The sequence below is a fragment of the Geotrypetes seraphini genome, chromosome 2 (genome assembly GCF_902459505.1).
Source record: "Geotrypetes seraphini chromosome 2, aGeoSer1.1, whole genome shotgun sequence".
NCBI lineage: Eukaryota > Metazoa > Chordata > Amphibia > Gymnophiona > Dermophiidae > Geotrypetes > Geotrypetes seraphini.
The window spans coordinates 346,451,649-346,467,467 of record NC_047085.1 but is presented as its reverse complement, the minus strand read 5'-3'; the positions used below and the strand labels follow the sequence as shown (position 1 = coordinate 346,467,467).

Here is a 15,819-nt window from a genome sequence, read left to right as displayed (position 1 = left end):
TCTAAAAGGTTATTGAATCATCTTGAGATTTAGCATGACAGAGTCTGTTCATTAGAACTAAGATCAGTTTTGTATTTCAAAGAGGTTTCTTTTTTCAGATTTTCAATATAGATCATAGATAATTCTCTTCCTTACCTTTATTCATTCTGCTTCTAAGAAAGCGTTCTCTCAGTGTTTCCAGGAAAGGCCATATACTATATATGCCCTGTAATGTAATTTATAATAATGGCCATTTTAATCTTTGTAGGCTGTTAAAATTTCATGTTGAAAGTTCTATTATATATTAATATAATTGCTTTGTATCCTATGCCGATATGTGTGCTGATCTCACCAAGTACCTGAATAAATGAATGTAAACCATTCTGAGCTCCCTTGGGAGAGAACAGTAAAGAAAATTGAATAAATAAATAATCATTTGCTATATACATTTTATGTAATTATATAGACATATATAAACAATGAATTGTACATATGATTTATTTCTTGTTTAATTTAATATTTGTGCATTTTGTTCATTTATCTTATAAAATTAATAAAAATATTTGAACTAAAAAGCAAACTTCCTAAGGAATAGGTAAGAGATGGACTCCACCTCCATCCTTTTTACATACTTCAGAAGTCAGTTTGAACTCCTCTATTTTTTGTAAGTCCATCTTTTACTTGTGGCTTTTATATTCTGCTATTTCTGGAAGGGGAAAAAGTTCCATGGAGAAAAGTGCACAGATGGAAATTTATGCAAAGTATACTGTGTAACTTCAGTTCTTGATGACTATACTGTATATTAAGTATCATGGCAAAAATCTAACAGTATATAGTGATATTGGTGGGAAGGGAGTGAAGGAAATATCTGCTAGAATCAGGAAACAGCAAATTAATCTGTTTTTTTTTTGTTTTTTTTTTGAGGGAGCGCTTGTTCCTGTTTACTTTATCATACATTCTGTATTGGTAGCACCTGTTTACATGAAAGGCATTTCTGTATATGGATGACAATAAGTGGCACTGAAAAGCTTTCCGGAAAACACTAAACTGAATTTGATCCTGCACTCGCCTACTCTTTCCCCCAGCCCCAATGTCGGAAAGAAAAATCTAGTGAATGTTTCTCTTTTTGGACTACTAACTTTAGATCTGAAATGTCATGTAATGTGCATTTATCAGGACTATTAAAAGAAGATGAAACATAATTTAAAAAAATAGATGTAATTATTTTTTATAGTTCAATGCTTTTAAAATGATTTGAAGCTTAGGCATGTTGTGGTATCAAGTCTTGGGGGGGGGGGGATCAAGGTGGGAGAGGAGGACTGGATTCTATGCAAATTCTGATACTTTCTCTTAAATGCACGGTTTCCTAGAGATGCTTTAGTCTATTGCATCACAGGCCATACTATACTATTACTGCTGCTGAAAGGTGTATGCAGCGCTGTACGTTTTGACAGCTAATAGATGGCCCCCTGCTCAGAAGAGCTTGGACAGACAGACATGACATATAGGGTTAAGGATGCAGAACCCAAGGTCATACAGATTTTTGCAGGGCAAAATTGTAGAGACTATTATAAAAAACAAAATTACAGAGCAAATACATAAGCATGGATTAATGAGCAAAGGGGCTCATTTTCAAAAGAGAAAAAAGTCCAAAAATGGCTTAAAGTAGCATGTGAATGTTTTTATTGCTAAAATGTTCAAATCACTATTTTCAAAACCTATATTTTAGATGTTTTTCTAAGCTGTTTGCCTAAATTCAAAAGGGGTGTGCTGAAGATTTTAACATCAACTAGAGCCAAAATATGCAACCAAATGTAATTTTGCACTGCAAATTAATTGCAAGAAGATCTAGTATGAGTTAGATTTTTTTTCTCATCAGCACCAATGTGTGAAACAAACCAAGACAAATACCTACATAATGAAGTTAAGAGGTGAAAGGCTCAGGAGTAATCTAAGGAAATACTTTTTTTTTTTACAGAAAGGGTGGTAGATACGTGGAACATCTCCCAGAAGAGGTGGTGAAGACTGAGACTGTATCTGAATTCAAGAAATCCTGGGATAGGCACGTGGGATCTCTTAGAGTGAGGAAGAGAAAATGATTACTGCGGATGGGCTATTTGGCCTTTATCTGCCATCATGTTTCTATTAAAGTCTGAATATCAGGAAAATAGCCCAAACAAGGCAAAAGTGTTTGCCCTGTGCATAATCTCTAGTGCAGTGTGAAAAAGAATAAGAACCAGGCAACATTTACCAAACTCATATGACTGTCATTTTTAACTGCATGAAAAATATCACAATCTAGAAGATGCCAATTTCTTCCAGGACCAATATAGCTGCCACAGACCTACATTTTAACTCCTATGCTCCCGTAGCATAAGCAATGAAGTATAGTTGCTTATGCTACGGACTTTGATAATCCAATGACTGGTATTGGCTTATGTCTTTTTATATTTTTGGTCTTTCTCTAGGCCTTTTCTTCTCTACATGCTTTTCAGTATATTCTTTGTTATATATATTTACTTTCTTTACATTCAATTACATTTCATATATTACTCAATCATTTATTCAGTTCTGTGCAGATCACAACCAAAAGAACTCGACAAAACCAAGGAATTAAAATTATAAAAGCAAGACATTCAATAATTAGAAAGCACATATTTCTTAAGCAAGATACTTTTCACAGTTTTCCTAAATAAGTAATTATCCAACAGCCTAATCTGAAGTGGCAATTAATTCTAGATCAAGGCTGCCTGATACAGAAAACAAAGTGTAAATAACTTTTTAGCTCTAACCTTTTCAGGGTCTGTAAAGTGCAACAGCATTTGATTGTCCAAATTGCATGTCTTCTTTCTTTCATCTCTCCAGTCTCTGCCACTTTCAGCCTTTTTTGCTAACTTCTTCATCACTGACCTTGTTAACTTTTTCTGTCTTATACAGCGTTTCTGTTCTGGGGCTATGTAAGTCAGTAGGTGCAATTCTGTAAACAACTGCGCTGAGCAGGCACTTAGGAGTTAGGAACTGGTAGGCACTGTTTATAGAATTGGGCCCTTAGGGCTTGATACTATATATAATGCCTAAAAACTTAGCACCAATTCTATAAAAGACATGCACCATATATAGAATTGCACTTAGCAGTAGTATGTGTCACTAACATTTAGCCACAGCCATTTAGGCCAAGAAAAGCCAGACCTAAATACCTATGCCTTAGTGGTGCGCGGATAGGGCGTATTCTATAATAGTGCACTTAACCTTTATGAATACCTACAATCCACCCATGCTCCTCCTCTGACGATGTCCCCTTCTGAGATTCACACTGAGATGCCCCCTTCTGAGATGTGCACCACTTTGTAGAATGTGCCTACCAAGTTGTGTGTGCAACTTTTAATTAGTGCAAATTAGCATCAATTAATATTTGTTAATTGTCAATTATCGACACCAATTGGTCTTGTTAAACAATTTAAGTTGTGCACACAAATTGGCTCTCTGGACCGATTTGTGCTCGCAATCAGTGGCTCTATATATAGGAGTGGGTAAAACCTCTGACTTTTACATGACCTTCACATCTAGATAAGCCAAACCCTAAACAAAAGCATTAGGGTCCCGTTCTGCCTCCCCCCCGCCCCCCAGCCCCACGCAAACCTCGTTTCTTTGGGCCGGGTCTGGAGTAATTTGCAGATGCGACGTGATGCCGCGTTGTATCTGCACATGTGCAGATAGAATCGGCCCTGATCTCAACAGCCGGACGGACGTCTAGTAATCCTAAAAAGCATGGCTTTTTATTGAACATCCACACAAATCCACCACATATCCTCCAGGTAATATAAAAGTAGGCAGAACCATTGCAACCATTCCAACAGGGAAAGCTAGAATAGGATGGTTTATACTAGAGAATGACACGGTGACAAAATTAATCACCGTTCCCGTCACCGCGGGAAACCATCTTCATGTCATTATTTAAGGAGAGAGGTAAAAATCAGAGTATGAATGGCCACAACCACCGACCCACAAGCTTTGCTTTGAAGAATGCTGGTGTAGAAGGACTGAGGTTGAAATAGACACTAGAAAATGACATGGGATTATTTCCCGCGGTTATCCGCGGGGACGGGGACGGTGATGAATTTTGTCACCGTGTCATTCTCTAGTTTATACCTCCTTGTATTAAGATGGTAGGGTTCTGAAACCAGGAGCATAATGAGACTCCTGAAAGGATCCTTAAGCTAACAATTTTGATGTCATCCTTGGTACAGTCCGTTACAATCAACCTTGTGTTCTAACTGTTAAAGTAAAACCTTATCGAACCAGAGTCACTGTGACTACTTTATACAGAGTTCTAAGCTCTGGGAGAAATGTTCAGGCCTGGGGCATGTGATTACATCACTCACTAGTATGCCAAATCCATCTTTCTGTTTAAGGGAAATATCTGTTGCAGGCAAGCACACTTTTACTCGAATATAAATGCTTGTAAACTGCAGGTAGAAAGTTGATAATTTTGCATGTTATTTCAGGGTAGCTTCTACTAACTCCTGGATCTGGACTGGCCCACATGATAGGCCACCCCTCTATCATTCTTCAGATCCCACAGCCCATCCCTTTCCCCCTACCCATCCAATTATCAATACCTTTATTACTAGTTTTATGGTTAGAATTTAGTATTAAATAGGTCAACACATTCCAAGTTGGTAAAACCAGACAACAGCTTTGTTTACCCTTTGTTGTGAACCGCTTCGAACTTTTGGTATAGCGGTATACAAGAAATAAATTATTATTATTATTTATTAAGATAAAACAACATTAAAGAATTTTCAATTAACCTCTAAGCTACCTGGCCCTACCTGTCGGCTAGGGCCTGAGGTTGGTATGGGCCTCCATTCCATTTTTTTAGGTCACCTGATCCTTAAGATACCACTTTGTGAGCTTTTAAAACATAAGACCAGTCATCATCTGATGAGCTCATAATCTTGTAGTTCAGATTACCGCCACAGGCCCTCCCCCCACACACATTCAACAAAACTATGGCTTAGTGCCCCCTATGGATGACAAATCTCTCTAAGACTAACAAATTGTCCCAAAACACCTGATCCCTTGGAAAAAAAACCCAAAAACCTGTACATGAGGCAACAGCCCAGTCATGCATCAGCTGGTAGCCATTGCTGGTCACACACCCACTTGTCTTGATCTTTACTAAGCCCCAGGACCATTTCTTAGATGTCATACACTGCAGCCTGTGAATATCAGACCACATAGATACCATCCCAAAACACATTTCTTCTTTTACCATATTGTTCAGCAATTTCCTGTCCAAGTGTCCATGTCATTAACCTCCCCCCCCCCCCCCAGATGAATAAGCACATCAGGATGCCATTGTCTGGAAATAGATAATATAATATGGGTAGAAGCTGCAACCACCGCATGCACCTCTGCCCCAGTCAAGAAATCCTCACTCCCTGATGCACCTGCACCATTCTCAGGTGTAATCCTTCCAGGCAGTGAGCAGCCCTGTCCCGCCCAGTGGACATAGAAGCAGCCCAGTATCCACACTGAGTATGCTCTGTCAGCACACTATTATGTACCCTTAGACCCCACTCAAAGGGCCCTAATGCTTTCAACCAGACCCCCAGCAAGCAGAATTGAAAACAGCTTCCCACACTTCTATTCATGTCCAATACGAACATAGCCTTTGAAAACCTGGGAAGACCACCTCCTTTGAACAGTCTCCTCAGACAATTCTTCTGCTCTGACGCTAGTGGCTGCATCAGTCCTAAATGAATGCATCCCAAACTGGTATGGGGACTCTCCAAATGAACCCATTGCCCTATGCAAGATAGTAAAAAATAGATATTGGGTGGGGCCAGAGCTGTTTTCATGAATGATCAATATTAGGCCAGCCTGACAGTAAATTCACAGGGCGCTTGATACTTCCTAGCACTTTTCACAAGGCCAACAACTGTCCCCACCCTATCTGGTCAGTTTTTGAGCTCACGATCCATATATGCTGAATATCCCTTTCTAGTGAAATGTGACTTACTAACAAACCACTGGACATTTCTCTATCATTCAGACAGGGTAGCATCTTGCTCGTCCACAGCATCCCAAAAAAGGTAAGAGTAAAAGCATCCTTGAATAATCTCTCCTTAAAAGGTGAATGAACAATCAAAGGAAGCACAGCCATTAGCTTTACCAGGCGTTGATGAGTAATAGGCAGTCTACTATCCGGCTGAGCAGGGCTCAACTGACCCCATGCTATAAACATCCTGTACTCAAAGAAACCTGCCACAGGGCTGCCCCCATTCTAAGGAGCTGCAGAAAAAAATTAAATCCTGATACATGGCCTACAACCACTTTCCATGACAATCCTGAGCTCTTAGCTTGACAAATATATTCTGCTAGCCACTCATCAGGCACAGGCCCTTAGTTCCAACCCATTCCACACAAGAAGCATTTGACTCTCCTAAAACCAGCCACATAATGGGACCAAGTGGAAGAGGCTACCGATTGTCTGAGCATCAACCAAAGTGTATTGACACCAGTTTCCAAATGTGCACTGGCATCGTTGTTCCTTCCTGTCTTGCATCCAGTGCAAGTCATTGAAACTGCTGAAATTGAGACCGAGATAAGGCATCAGCTATCCTCTTGTCTACCCCAAGCTTTTATGCACAAATTGAGCTGCAACACTTTAACACCAACTTCATGATCAGAGTGGCCACCTATTTGTTAACTACTTCGACAATGCCTTTGTTGTCACCCAGGAAAAGGATCCTCCTGCTCCTAAGTCTCTGTGGCCAAGCTCTAGCAAGGTAATATTTTTTGTGATAACCAATTTGATCTACTCCTCCAGCCACTTGGCAGTGCTCTAGTTCTCTTGACAATATAATCTAAAACCTAGCCCCTGGCTGCATCTGAAAGCAATTCCAAATCAACGTTGGATACCTCAACTCCCAGATGAGTAGCATGCTATTGAATGAACCAAGAAAATGCAACTACCTGTGTAAGTTTGCTCGCACACCCGCCGACAGACACACAAAGTAGCAACTGTGTCTAACACGAGATGTCGAGAACACTAATCTAGAGAATTATCTGCTCATCGGTTTAACCCTGCATGCAAAGTTTAAGGATCCCAAAAGAGATTGAACAGTGCCGAGAGTGGACTTTTTTGAGCTAAAAACCTGGTGAATCAAAGCAACCAACTGTTCCACTTTGGCAAAAGGGAGCCTAGTGACCATCTGCAAATCAAATTTGATGCCCAAGAACGTAAGCATCATGACCGGCCCTTCAATTTTTTCATTCGCCAGCAGAACTCCCAATTCACTTGCTACCCCCACGAATGTGTGCATCAGTAAGGTGCAACAATCACTTTTTAATAGATTAGCAAACAAGAAATCATCCACATAATGGACAATCGTGTCGCACCCAGTATAGGAAAGTGTTAAACATTTTGAAGTAGGCACAGGAAACAGACCACCCCATTGGGAGGTACCTATCAAAATAAAACCTACCCTCAAACTGGAGTCCTAGTAAATTAAAAGAATACGGATGAACTGTCAGCAACGAAAAGCAGATTCAATATACACCTTTGCCATTAATGCCCCTCTCTCTGCTCAAAGAATGGGATGAAGGAATTTCTTAAAGAGAAATCTGTATTGAAAGCATCATAACAATTTTTTTCTTTTGTTTCAGGGTAATTAGTGACAAATGGATAAGAAATGGCCAATATTCATGACCTTGATGGGACTTTGAATGATTTGTTTTTATATATATATATAGTTTCTCTGTTGGCGTCTACCGAGCGGTTCCAATAATGTGGACTGTATCATTGAAAAAGATATTTTATTTTATTCTCTTCTTGTTTTTTCTTTCCTGTATGGTTTGATATTCTTGTATTTTGCTATATTTTGTATGTAACAAAGATTACCGTGCATAACCATGCGCGTTATACATGTGAGCGCGTTTTACAATTTTTTTTTTACATTCTGATCCGGCATTCCCCCTGCGAACCGGCATCCTACCCCCCCTGCTCGCGTCACCCCCCCTCCCCCCAGCACCGCAAATACAACTCTTACCCGATTGGGCACCAGCACCAATGCACAGCATGTGCCTGTGCCAATGCCCGAAGATCCTCCTTCGTTGGTTTGGGCTGGGCTGGGCCGGGCGGTGCGAGAGAGATCCTCCTTCTTCCTCTGCCGGGCTGGACTAGGCTTTGAGCATTTGCGCAATGCTCAAAGCCTTCTGGTCTCGCTCTCTCCGAGATTATCTCGGAGAGAGCGAGACCAGAAGGCTTTGAGCCTGCGCAAATGCTCAAAGCCTAGTCCAGTCCGGCAGAGGAAGAAGGAGGATCTCTCTCGCACCGCCCGGCCCAGCCCAGTTCAGCCCAAACCAACGAGGGAGGATCTTCGGGCACTGGCACTGGCACTTGCTGTGCATTGGTGCTGGTGCTGGTGCCAGTGCCGGTGCCCAATCGGGTAAAAGTTGTATTTGCGATGCTAGGGGGGATGTAGGATCGCCGGGGGGGGGGGGAGGATGCCGGTTCGCAGGGGGAATGCCGGATCAGATTATCTCGGATCAGAGGGGGAGGATGCCGGTTCGGAGTAGGCGGGAGGAGGTTTTAGCATGCGCGGTATACGCGTGTGCGCGCTATATTAACATTTTATTACATAAATTTGTGTTCCCCGCGTGCTATACCCGTGTGCGCGTTTTACACGGGTGCACGTTATCTACGTGAAAATACGGTAAATAAAGAATTTAAAAAAAAAGAATGAGATGAAGAGTGTAATCGAAAATTGTATATTGAACTGTGCACAAATTCCTATGTATGCCATAATTCACCAATCTTTCAGCTGAATTAGATAAGTAGTGAATGAGGCAGAACTTATCTGGCTCCAGCAGGATAACATCCATATGTCTTGGGGAACATAGGATATTAACTTATGGTTGGTACATATGGCACCTAAGCCAACTTTTGGTACGGCAGCTACTTCAGGGAAGCAAGGCATAGTGAGGCACAATATGGCACAGTCCTTTTGCCCCACAGCTAGGCCCAAGTCAGTTGGAGATAGCTCAGAACAGGATAACTGCCACCAGTGATAGTATCATCTGAGGGAACAGCCAAGTCTGAAATGGCCCTGCTATTCTGCCCTTGTTCATGTCCTCACACAGCTTGCCATGGACAACATGCCGCAGATGACCTACAGTCAGTGCATTCTTGATTGTTGAATTGGTGATACACCCTTAATGGATGACAAAAGCTGTCGCTAACCGCCCCCTTCCAAAACCAATCTTGCAGCTTTGTATACATACCTCGGAAGCCAAGGACGTATAGCCCCTACTTGCACCAGTGTGGGCTCTCTCACCTCAAGCATATCTTTTTCTTGAGGGAGTGGTCCCATTGAGACCCTTCTTTGGACGGTGGCATGATTTTATCCACATTGCAAGCAGACATGCCTGAACTTAGTCAGGAAAAGGACATGATCTATTGAACCTCCAACAGATGTTCTATTCTGAGCTATCTCCAACTGATATCCAACTGAGTCATTGAAAGTAAATCGAATCGAAAAATCAATTCAACAGGATGAATCGAAATATTTTTCACTGAATCGAGCAGCACTAGTCTAGAGACCCCATGCATCTGCAGCTCCACTCTGAGGAAGCTCCCCGAGGCCCTCTCTACCCTGAGACCCTCCTTTCCCTGCAACTGGGAGGAATACCCACGGCCACTGGCAAGGAAGGTCCGCTGCAGAAAAATGCCTGCATTTGCCCTCTCCATGCTTTTCCCCGACTGGCTTAGCAGTGCTATGACAGCCCGAGGTCCAGTCTACCACAGGAATAGAATGTGGTGCAGGGCCCTTTGCTTTTCCTCTCCAAGAGTGCTCACCCTTCCCTTCTGCTGCTGAAATTTAGGCATCTCAATGGCCAAGGCTGACAGTGCCACAGCCTTGGATTTCATTGAAGGAATCCTATGACAGCAGGGACAACTCCTCTCCTGCCTCACCAGCTGTTTCTCCAACTGGTGAGACCCTAGATACCATGCAACAGCTATCTGGTGATCTGAGCAGCACTGGGATTCAAACCATCAACCCTTTGATGTTAAGTCCAGTGCTCTTACCACTAGAATACACCAGCTCTCAACACTGATGTGCGATTAGAACCTTGTCCCCTTGAGTCACAGTCCTCAGAACTAGCCACTAGGCTGTGGTGAGCTGCCTCCAAGAAATTGGGTAAAAGCCCTGTGGCTAGAGGCAGCTCTCTTAAGTACCCCCCACTAGTTTACCTGCTTTCAATCCCACCAACCAATCCCTGCTCTTACCCATGACGGGAAGCTCTATTTTTAAATAATGTTCCTACCATCCCTTCCTCAGGCAGCTCACAGCCCCCTTCCTCAAATCTAGCAAAATATACTAGTCTTCGATGGGTGATCAACACAGGCCATCCAGCCCAGTGTTAAAATTACCCATCGAGACCAGCTCTTGGACTCACGCATGCAGTGGTCATGACACCCATGTAAATGGAGAATTGTGTTATGCCATGATAGTCTGCACTTGAAGCAGTCTGGATCCCTCTGTTAAATCGGATTATGTACAGAAGAGACCTATGGCATGTGATTTCATAGGATATAAGATTGTGTGCTGGTTTCCCTATTGCTATGCATTTTTTTATTTTTATCTTTTAGGGTTTTTTAACTTGATTTTTGACCCTCTTTTGATAAGTCTAATAGATAATCAGAAGAACTGTACTGCAGTCTGTAACTTCTGAGACAGCCTTTTTAAAAATAATTTGCAAGTCCTCAGCTGGGGTTAAATTCCTGAATTTGAAACCAACAGTAGATCCAAAATAAAATCAGACAAAGTTTTGCTCAGGGAAAACGTATCCCATAATAAACAGAGAAAAAAAAGAGCGAGTGCATACATGTACTGTATGTTTGTGTATGTGTTTGTGTGTGTATTTGTATGTGTATATATTCTCAAATGCAGACTGGCAGAATTCACTAAAGAAGGTTGCAATTGATGTGAATAATCTTCAGTGCATAATGCAATTGTTAATTTTAGCTCTTTGCATAGGAGCTGTTATGACTCGAACAGCCGGCTGTAGCCTTCATTAAAGAAGAGGCAGGCAGTTTGAGACAGGTGGAGCTGAATCAAGCTGTGCAAGTCATTTGCTTGAAGCTGGTCATTAGAGTTGGAAAATCTGGTTCTACTTATTCCATCTTTAACCCTGCCATGATTATTACCACCATTATTATTTACTTTTTGTCTCTATCCGGGCTGATGATGATCTGTCAAACTGTCTGAAGGAGCAGCATGAAGACGGGCATTCTGAACTGTTAATGGGGACATGGGACTCGCGCTGCCATTGATCATCTGTGTGGATTTTACCCGCGAGCAGCAACAGAAGCAGCTCGAAAGAAGACATCAAGAATTAGAGGCGGAAGTCTGCTCAGAAGGTAGAGTAAATGACTTGCTTTGTTATTGTTATTAGGTGACCGATCAGCCACTGTAATTGACTTTTAGGAAAGTGAATGTTACGTCCTGCCGATAACTTGCACAGCTTACATGATAGATTTGCGTGCAACACACATGCAGTAAGCAACACGTTAAATTTAATAACAGAATGCCTTCCAAATCCTTCATTTCCTGTTAAGCGGACTGGATTAATTTTTAATGAAATGCTTTCAACTAGGACATAGAAGTAGAAAAGAACAACATAATCACCTGCTGCCAGCTATGTTATGAAGGAAGCCATTTTCCCGCATGACAGAAAGTTGGACAATTTTGAAATAAAAGCTGTAACATTCTTGTGCCTATGGGTTTTTTTTTTTTAGACACTTCTATTGCGGTACGAGGGGGTGCTGAAAGGTTCTCAGCCCAAGCAACCAACTTCCTAAATTCTGAGCATTATTCTGTCACTGCAGTTGAAAAGAGTGTTATCTTATTTCATTAAGTGACAATTTGCTGAAATGAATATCTATGTTTTGACATTGTTTCAGATCATTGATTGAACCATATCCATGTCTTTCACTTCTTGGTTGGGCTGAGAACTTTTCAGCACCCCTTGCCACTTAGACCTGTAAAACGCATAGACATTATAATAGGAATTTTTCTTTAATCTCCCCCCCCCCTCCCCCCTAATGAAGAATGTAATGTTATGTACTTATATACCTAGGCTGGACAAACTTCAGGAAACAAAGTAAAATAAGTACATCGCAGAAATTTAAAAAAAAATAAAATTCAGCTTTCTCAGCGCTCCATTGGAAATGTTTGGGTGTTTAAGAAAAATACATAAATTCCTTTCCCAGTCAAAAAAATATGTGAAGCATTAGCAGTTTAAATTTTATGCATAGAAACAAAAGGGTAATTGCAGGATGCATCTAATAGCCCTCTTTCGGCAATTGATGAGAAGGAATCAAGATAAACAAATAGAATCAGTGCGAGCAGCTGAATCTAGCAGAGAATAAATGTGTGAAATATGAGGTGTGGACACTTATCCTAATGCAGATGCTTCTTATGAAAAATCAGTAACGTATTGATCAGGTGAACCTCTCATTACTTTTGCTGTAGCTAAATAAGAGAGAGAGAGAGAGAGAAGAAAATGAATGTCTTTCATCTGAATCAGTTACAGATATAACAGTTTTTGTCCTGCTTCTGTTTTTCTTTAAGGCACTTTCAAGGGGTGTTGGGGGTGGAGGGGAAGGGGGGGGGTGGAGGGGGTGGAAGTAGAGAAAGAAAAAGAAAGCCGCTAAATTATTCATGAGATTCATCTGACAACCGATCAGTGGGCGAGGGTTGAGGGTGTTTTGGAGGGAGGGTTAGTGAAATAATAATAGGCTTTAACTTTGAAAAGCCATTTAGAGCTTCTGAACGGCAGCCATTGTCAGCTGCAAGTAATGCAGCACTGTTAAGATATCTTCATTACCGCTCCCTACCAGGAGCTTCCAGTAAGACTGCCGCAGCTTGGAAGAGTGACATGGGGCTCGGGAAGAGGCTTAAGATTTTAATAATGGAGCTGTCAGTCTGATGCCTGGCGATGTTGACCCTGAAAGCTTTATTGCCAAATTTAGATTTCATATTTATATTGAATTATTACCCCTTCAATTGAATTGTTTTCTCCCCGTAGAATCTACCATGCACTGTGTACACAAGACAGAGGCTGAATGATAGGAGACTGTAATATTCCGTTTCCTCATTTTGCCGGTTTGATTATCAAAAGAAATGAAATGACTTGCCTGGATATATATTTTTTTTTATTCCCAACTTTTTTTTTTTGATGTCTTGACCTCTTAGGTCATCAAATCTTGTTCTTTTAATTTCTTTCTGGGAGAATGTCTGAGCAAGGTAAATTGAGTCAGGACACGGTGGAGGAAGCTGGGAAAGAATGGGAGCCAGAGACCTCTTTACCAATTCCAGAGAAAACCATCTTTAATAAAACAGAAAGCTTTGAGGTGGAAGAGAAAGAAAAGGAAAAAGATGAGAAACTGAATGATGGAAGGACAGAGTTCCAGGTGAGATAAACAGGGCAGGACATAGCTCAAAATGTCATGTGATGATCATTCTGTTGATTCTTTCTTTCTTTTGTCTTCATCTGCTTTACACAGATTTTTACTTCTCTTTTTTTCACATTTTTCTTTGCATGCATTACAGTTTTCATCTCTTGGCACGGCTTTGAATTAAATCATTATCAGGTCGCAAGCAATTCATAACTCACTCCTGGTTTTATTTCAAGGAAAGGACATCTGGCAGAGAAAAGCCAGTTTGCTGAAAGCTGGTCTCAAACTGTCAACCACTAGATAGCTGTTTGTTGATATTATATGATAATGAAAAGTGGAAAGGGGATACTTGTAAATTGCTTCAGTTCTTCTTTATTTTTTATTTTTTCTTTTCATTGTTTGAGATTGCAGCAAAGCACTTTGGAGTCTGCAAACTGTTTTGGAAAGCAAGCCAAACAAATGCACATCTTTGCATGATCATGTACTTATCTGTTTTACTTGGTCAAACAAAAATTGGCAGTGCTTAGTCAGCAATTACAGTAATTGGGAAGTGAGGCCAGTGCTGGGCAGACTTCTACAGTCCTGGTCCCAAATATGGCAAAACAAAGCAGACTTATATGGTCTTTACCCGGATTATGGAAAGACAGATTTGGAAGGGCTGGAGTGGGCTTTGACGGAAACTCTGGGGGTGGTTGGAAAGTAAGACCAGTTCCAGGCAGACATCTAGGGTCAGTGACCTGCGAGTAGCAGGAACAGATCAAGAACGAGCATGTGTATTTTATATTACATTCATATCACGTGCTATGAGTGTTATTTATGAAGGGGCGGGAAGAATCTTAAGGTTCATAGAAAGTAAACTGTTGTCAGTTTGCAACCTTCTTGGATTGCCGGTTTATCAAGTATTGACGAGGAATATGACTATGTTGCAACCAAAATTATAAAACCATTCTTCCATGATTGTGCCAGATATCACTGGTTGGTATCATGGCAAATTTCCGACTGCCCTATTTCTGGTGCTAGTATTTGATTATGAAGGCGTGTATACTGCATAGAGTGGCGGCGGTAGTTCTGGCTGCCTTGTTGGGCAAATTAGATAGACCATGCTGGTCTTTATCTGCCATCATATACTATATGCTACTGTATGATTTTTAACTGCTCCCTATTTTCTAAATCTGTGCAGGCACTGCATGCTAATAGCACTGCAGGGGAACTAAATGAAAGCCCAAATGTTCAAAATGAGTGTTCATCTCGCTCAGTTGAAGATTGCTCCTTTGAATTTCTTCCTTTTGAAAATGGAGCCCGGTATATTTCTGATTTATTCAGGTCAAGTAGATGAACAGACTTGGGGCAAAACAGCTACTGCAAGCCTGCTAGCATTCAAAGCAGCTTAAGGGAGTCAGAATGTAATCAGCACGTAGAAAGGTGTATTTAAAGTACTGATTCCCATTGTATGTTTTCTACTAAGTGTTAATTGTTCATTTGCCACATACAGAAACGAGGTGCAGCGCAGAGCCAGCAAAAGAAGAGATCCAAGGTAGGATTCAACCACAATCGCAGAAGCACCCTCACTTGCATAATATGCTAATAGAAAAGTTAGATTTGGGAAGTTGCAAGTGATGGTGGACATCAGTCTACATTTTTTCTCTAGTCTTTTATTTCTGTATGTCATTTTAAGTTTCTGGAGTTCCATGAGTAATTTTATGTCATGATTTTTTTTTTTTTCCTCCTGAGACTGTGTTGTATTGTCTGTGGGTTATACTGTGCTTGAATGTCTATGTTCACTTGAGAAGATATGATGATAATGGATGCTTTTAGCGCGCATCAATCCCTAAAATTAGGTTCAGAGGGGGTTAACAGCAAACAAGAGTAGGACAACAAACAGTCCTCATTTATCTCTGCGCCAACTCTGATGAGGGCATTTGTTTGCGTGTATGTGCATGCAGGGATATAAGCATGACACTGAACACAACATCCACATTTTGAAATGTATTAGTTATAAAAAATTTAGAAATTCAGAGTCATCAGATAATTTGCTTTCTTTACGTTTGAGAATTCTTTAAAAAAAGGTACGCGAGTGTATCCCGAGTAAAAATGAGAGGGTGGAGTTGGGAGGGAGGGTGGGTGGGAGGAAAGGGACTTAATGTTTCATATGTAGAACTGAAATGCTTTTATAGAATTTATTGTATTACATTTTATGCATTTTCTGTATGACATAAAATTAATAAACAGTCGAGACATGGAAAAAGCGTACAGGGGTTTATTGAACTGCTAAAGGGCAGATGGGATTTAACCAATTATCTTCCCTGTCCTTGTTCAAACCAGTTTTAGCTTAGAGAGGACCCAATTTTAAGCCTCCACCTTCACATTGG

At 41.0% G+C, this 15,819-nt stretch overlaps 1 protein-coding gene across 12 annotated transcripts in view; it reads left to right on the top strand.

Annotated features, from left to right (window-relative positions):
- Positions 1-15,819, top strand: part of ARPP21 (cAMP regulated phosphoprotein 21) — a 643,283-nt gene that overhangs the window by 183,794 nt on the left and 443,670 nt on the right. For 10 of the 12 annotated variants that reach the window (XM_033930334.1, XM_033930337.1, XM_033930341.1 and 7 more), the window contains 3 exons: positions 11,261-11,410; positions 13,248-13,465; positions 14,943-14,984. In XM_033930334.1, the coding sequence (XP_033786225.1) occupies positions 13,286-13,465; positions 14,943-14,984 (222 nt within the window). In that variant the 5' untranslated portion in view covers positions 11,261-11,410; positions 13,248-13,285. Of the gene's footprint in view, positions 1-11,260; positions 11,411-13,247; positions 13,466-14,942; positions 14,985-15,819 lie in introns of those variants that run through there. The other 2 variants (XM_033930335.1, XM_033930343.1) reach the window with 2 other exon arrangements.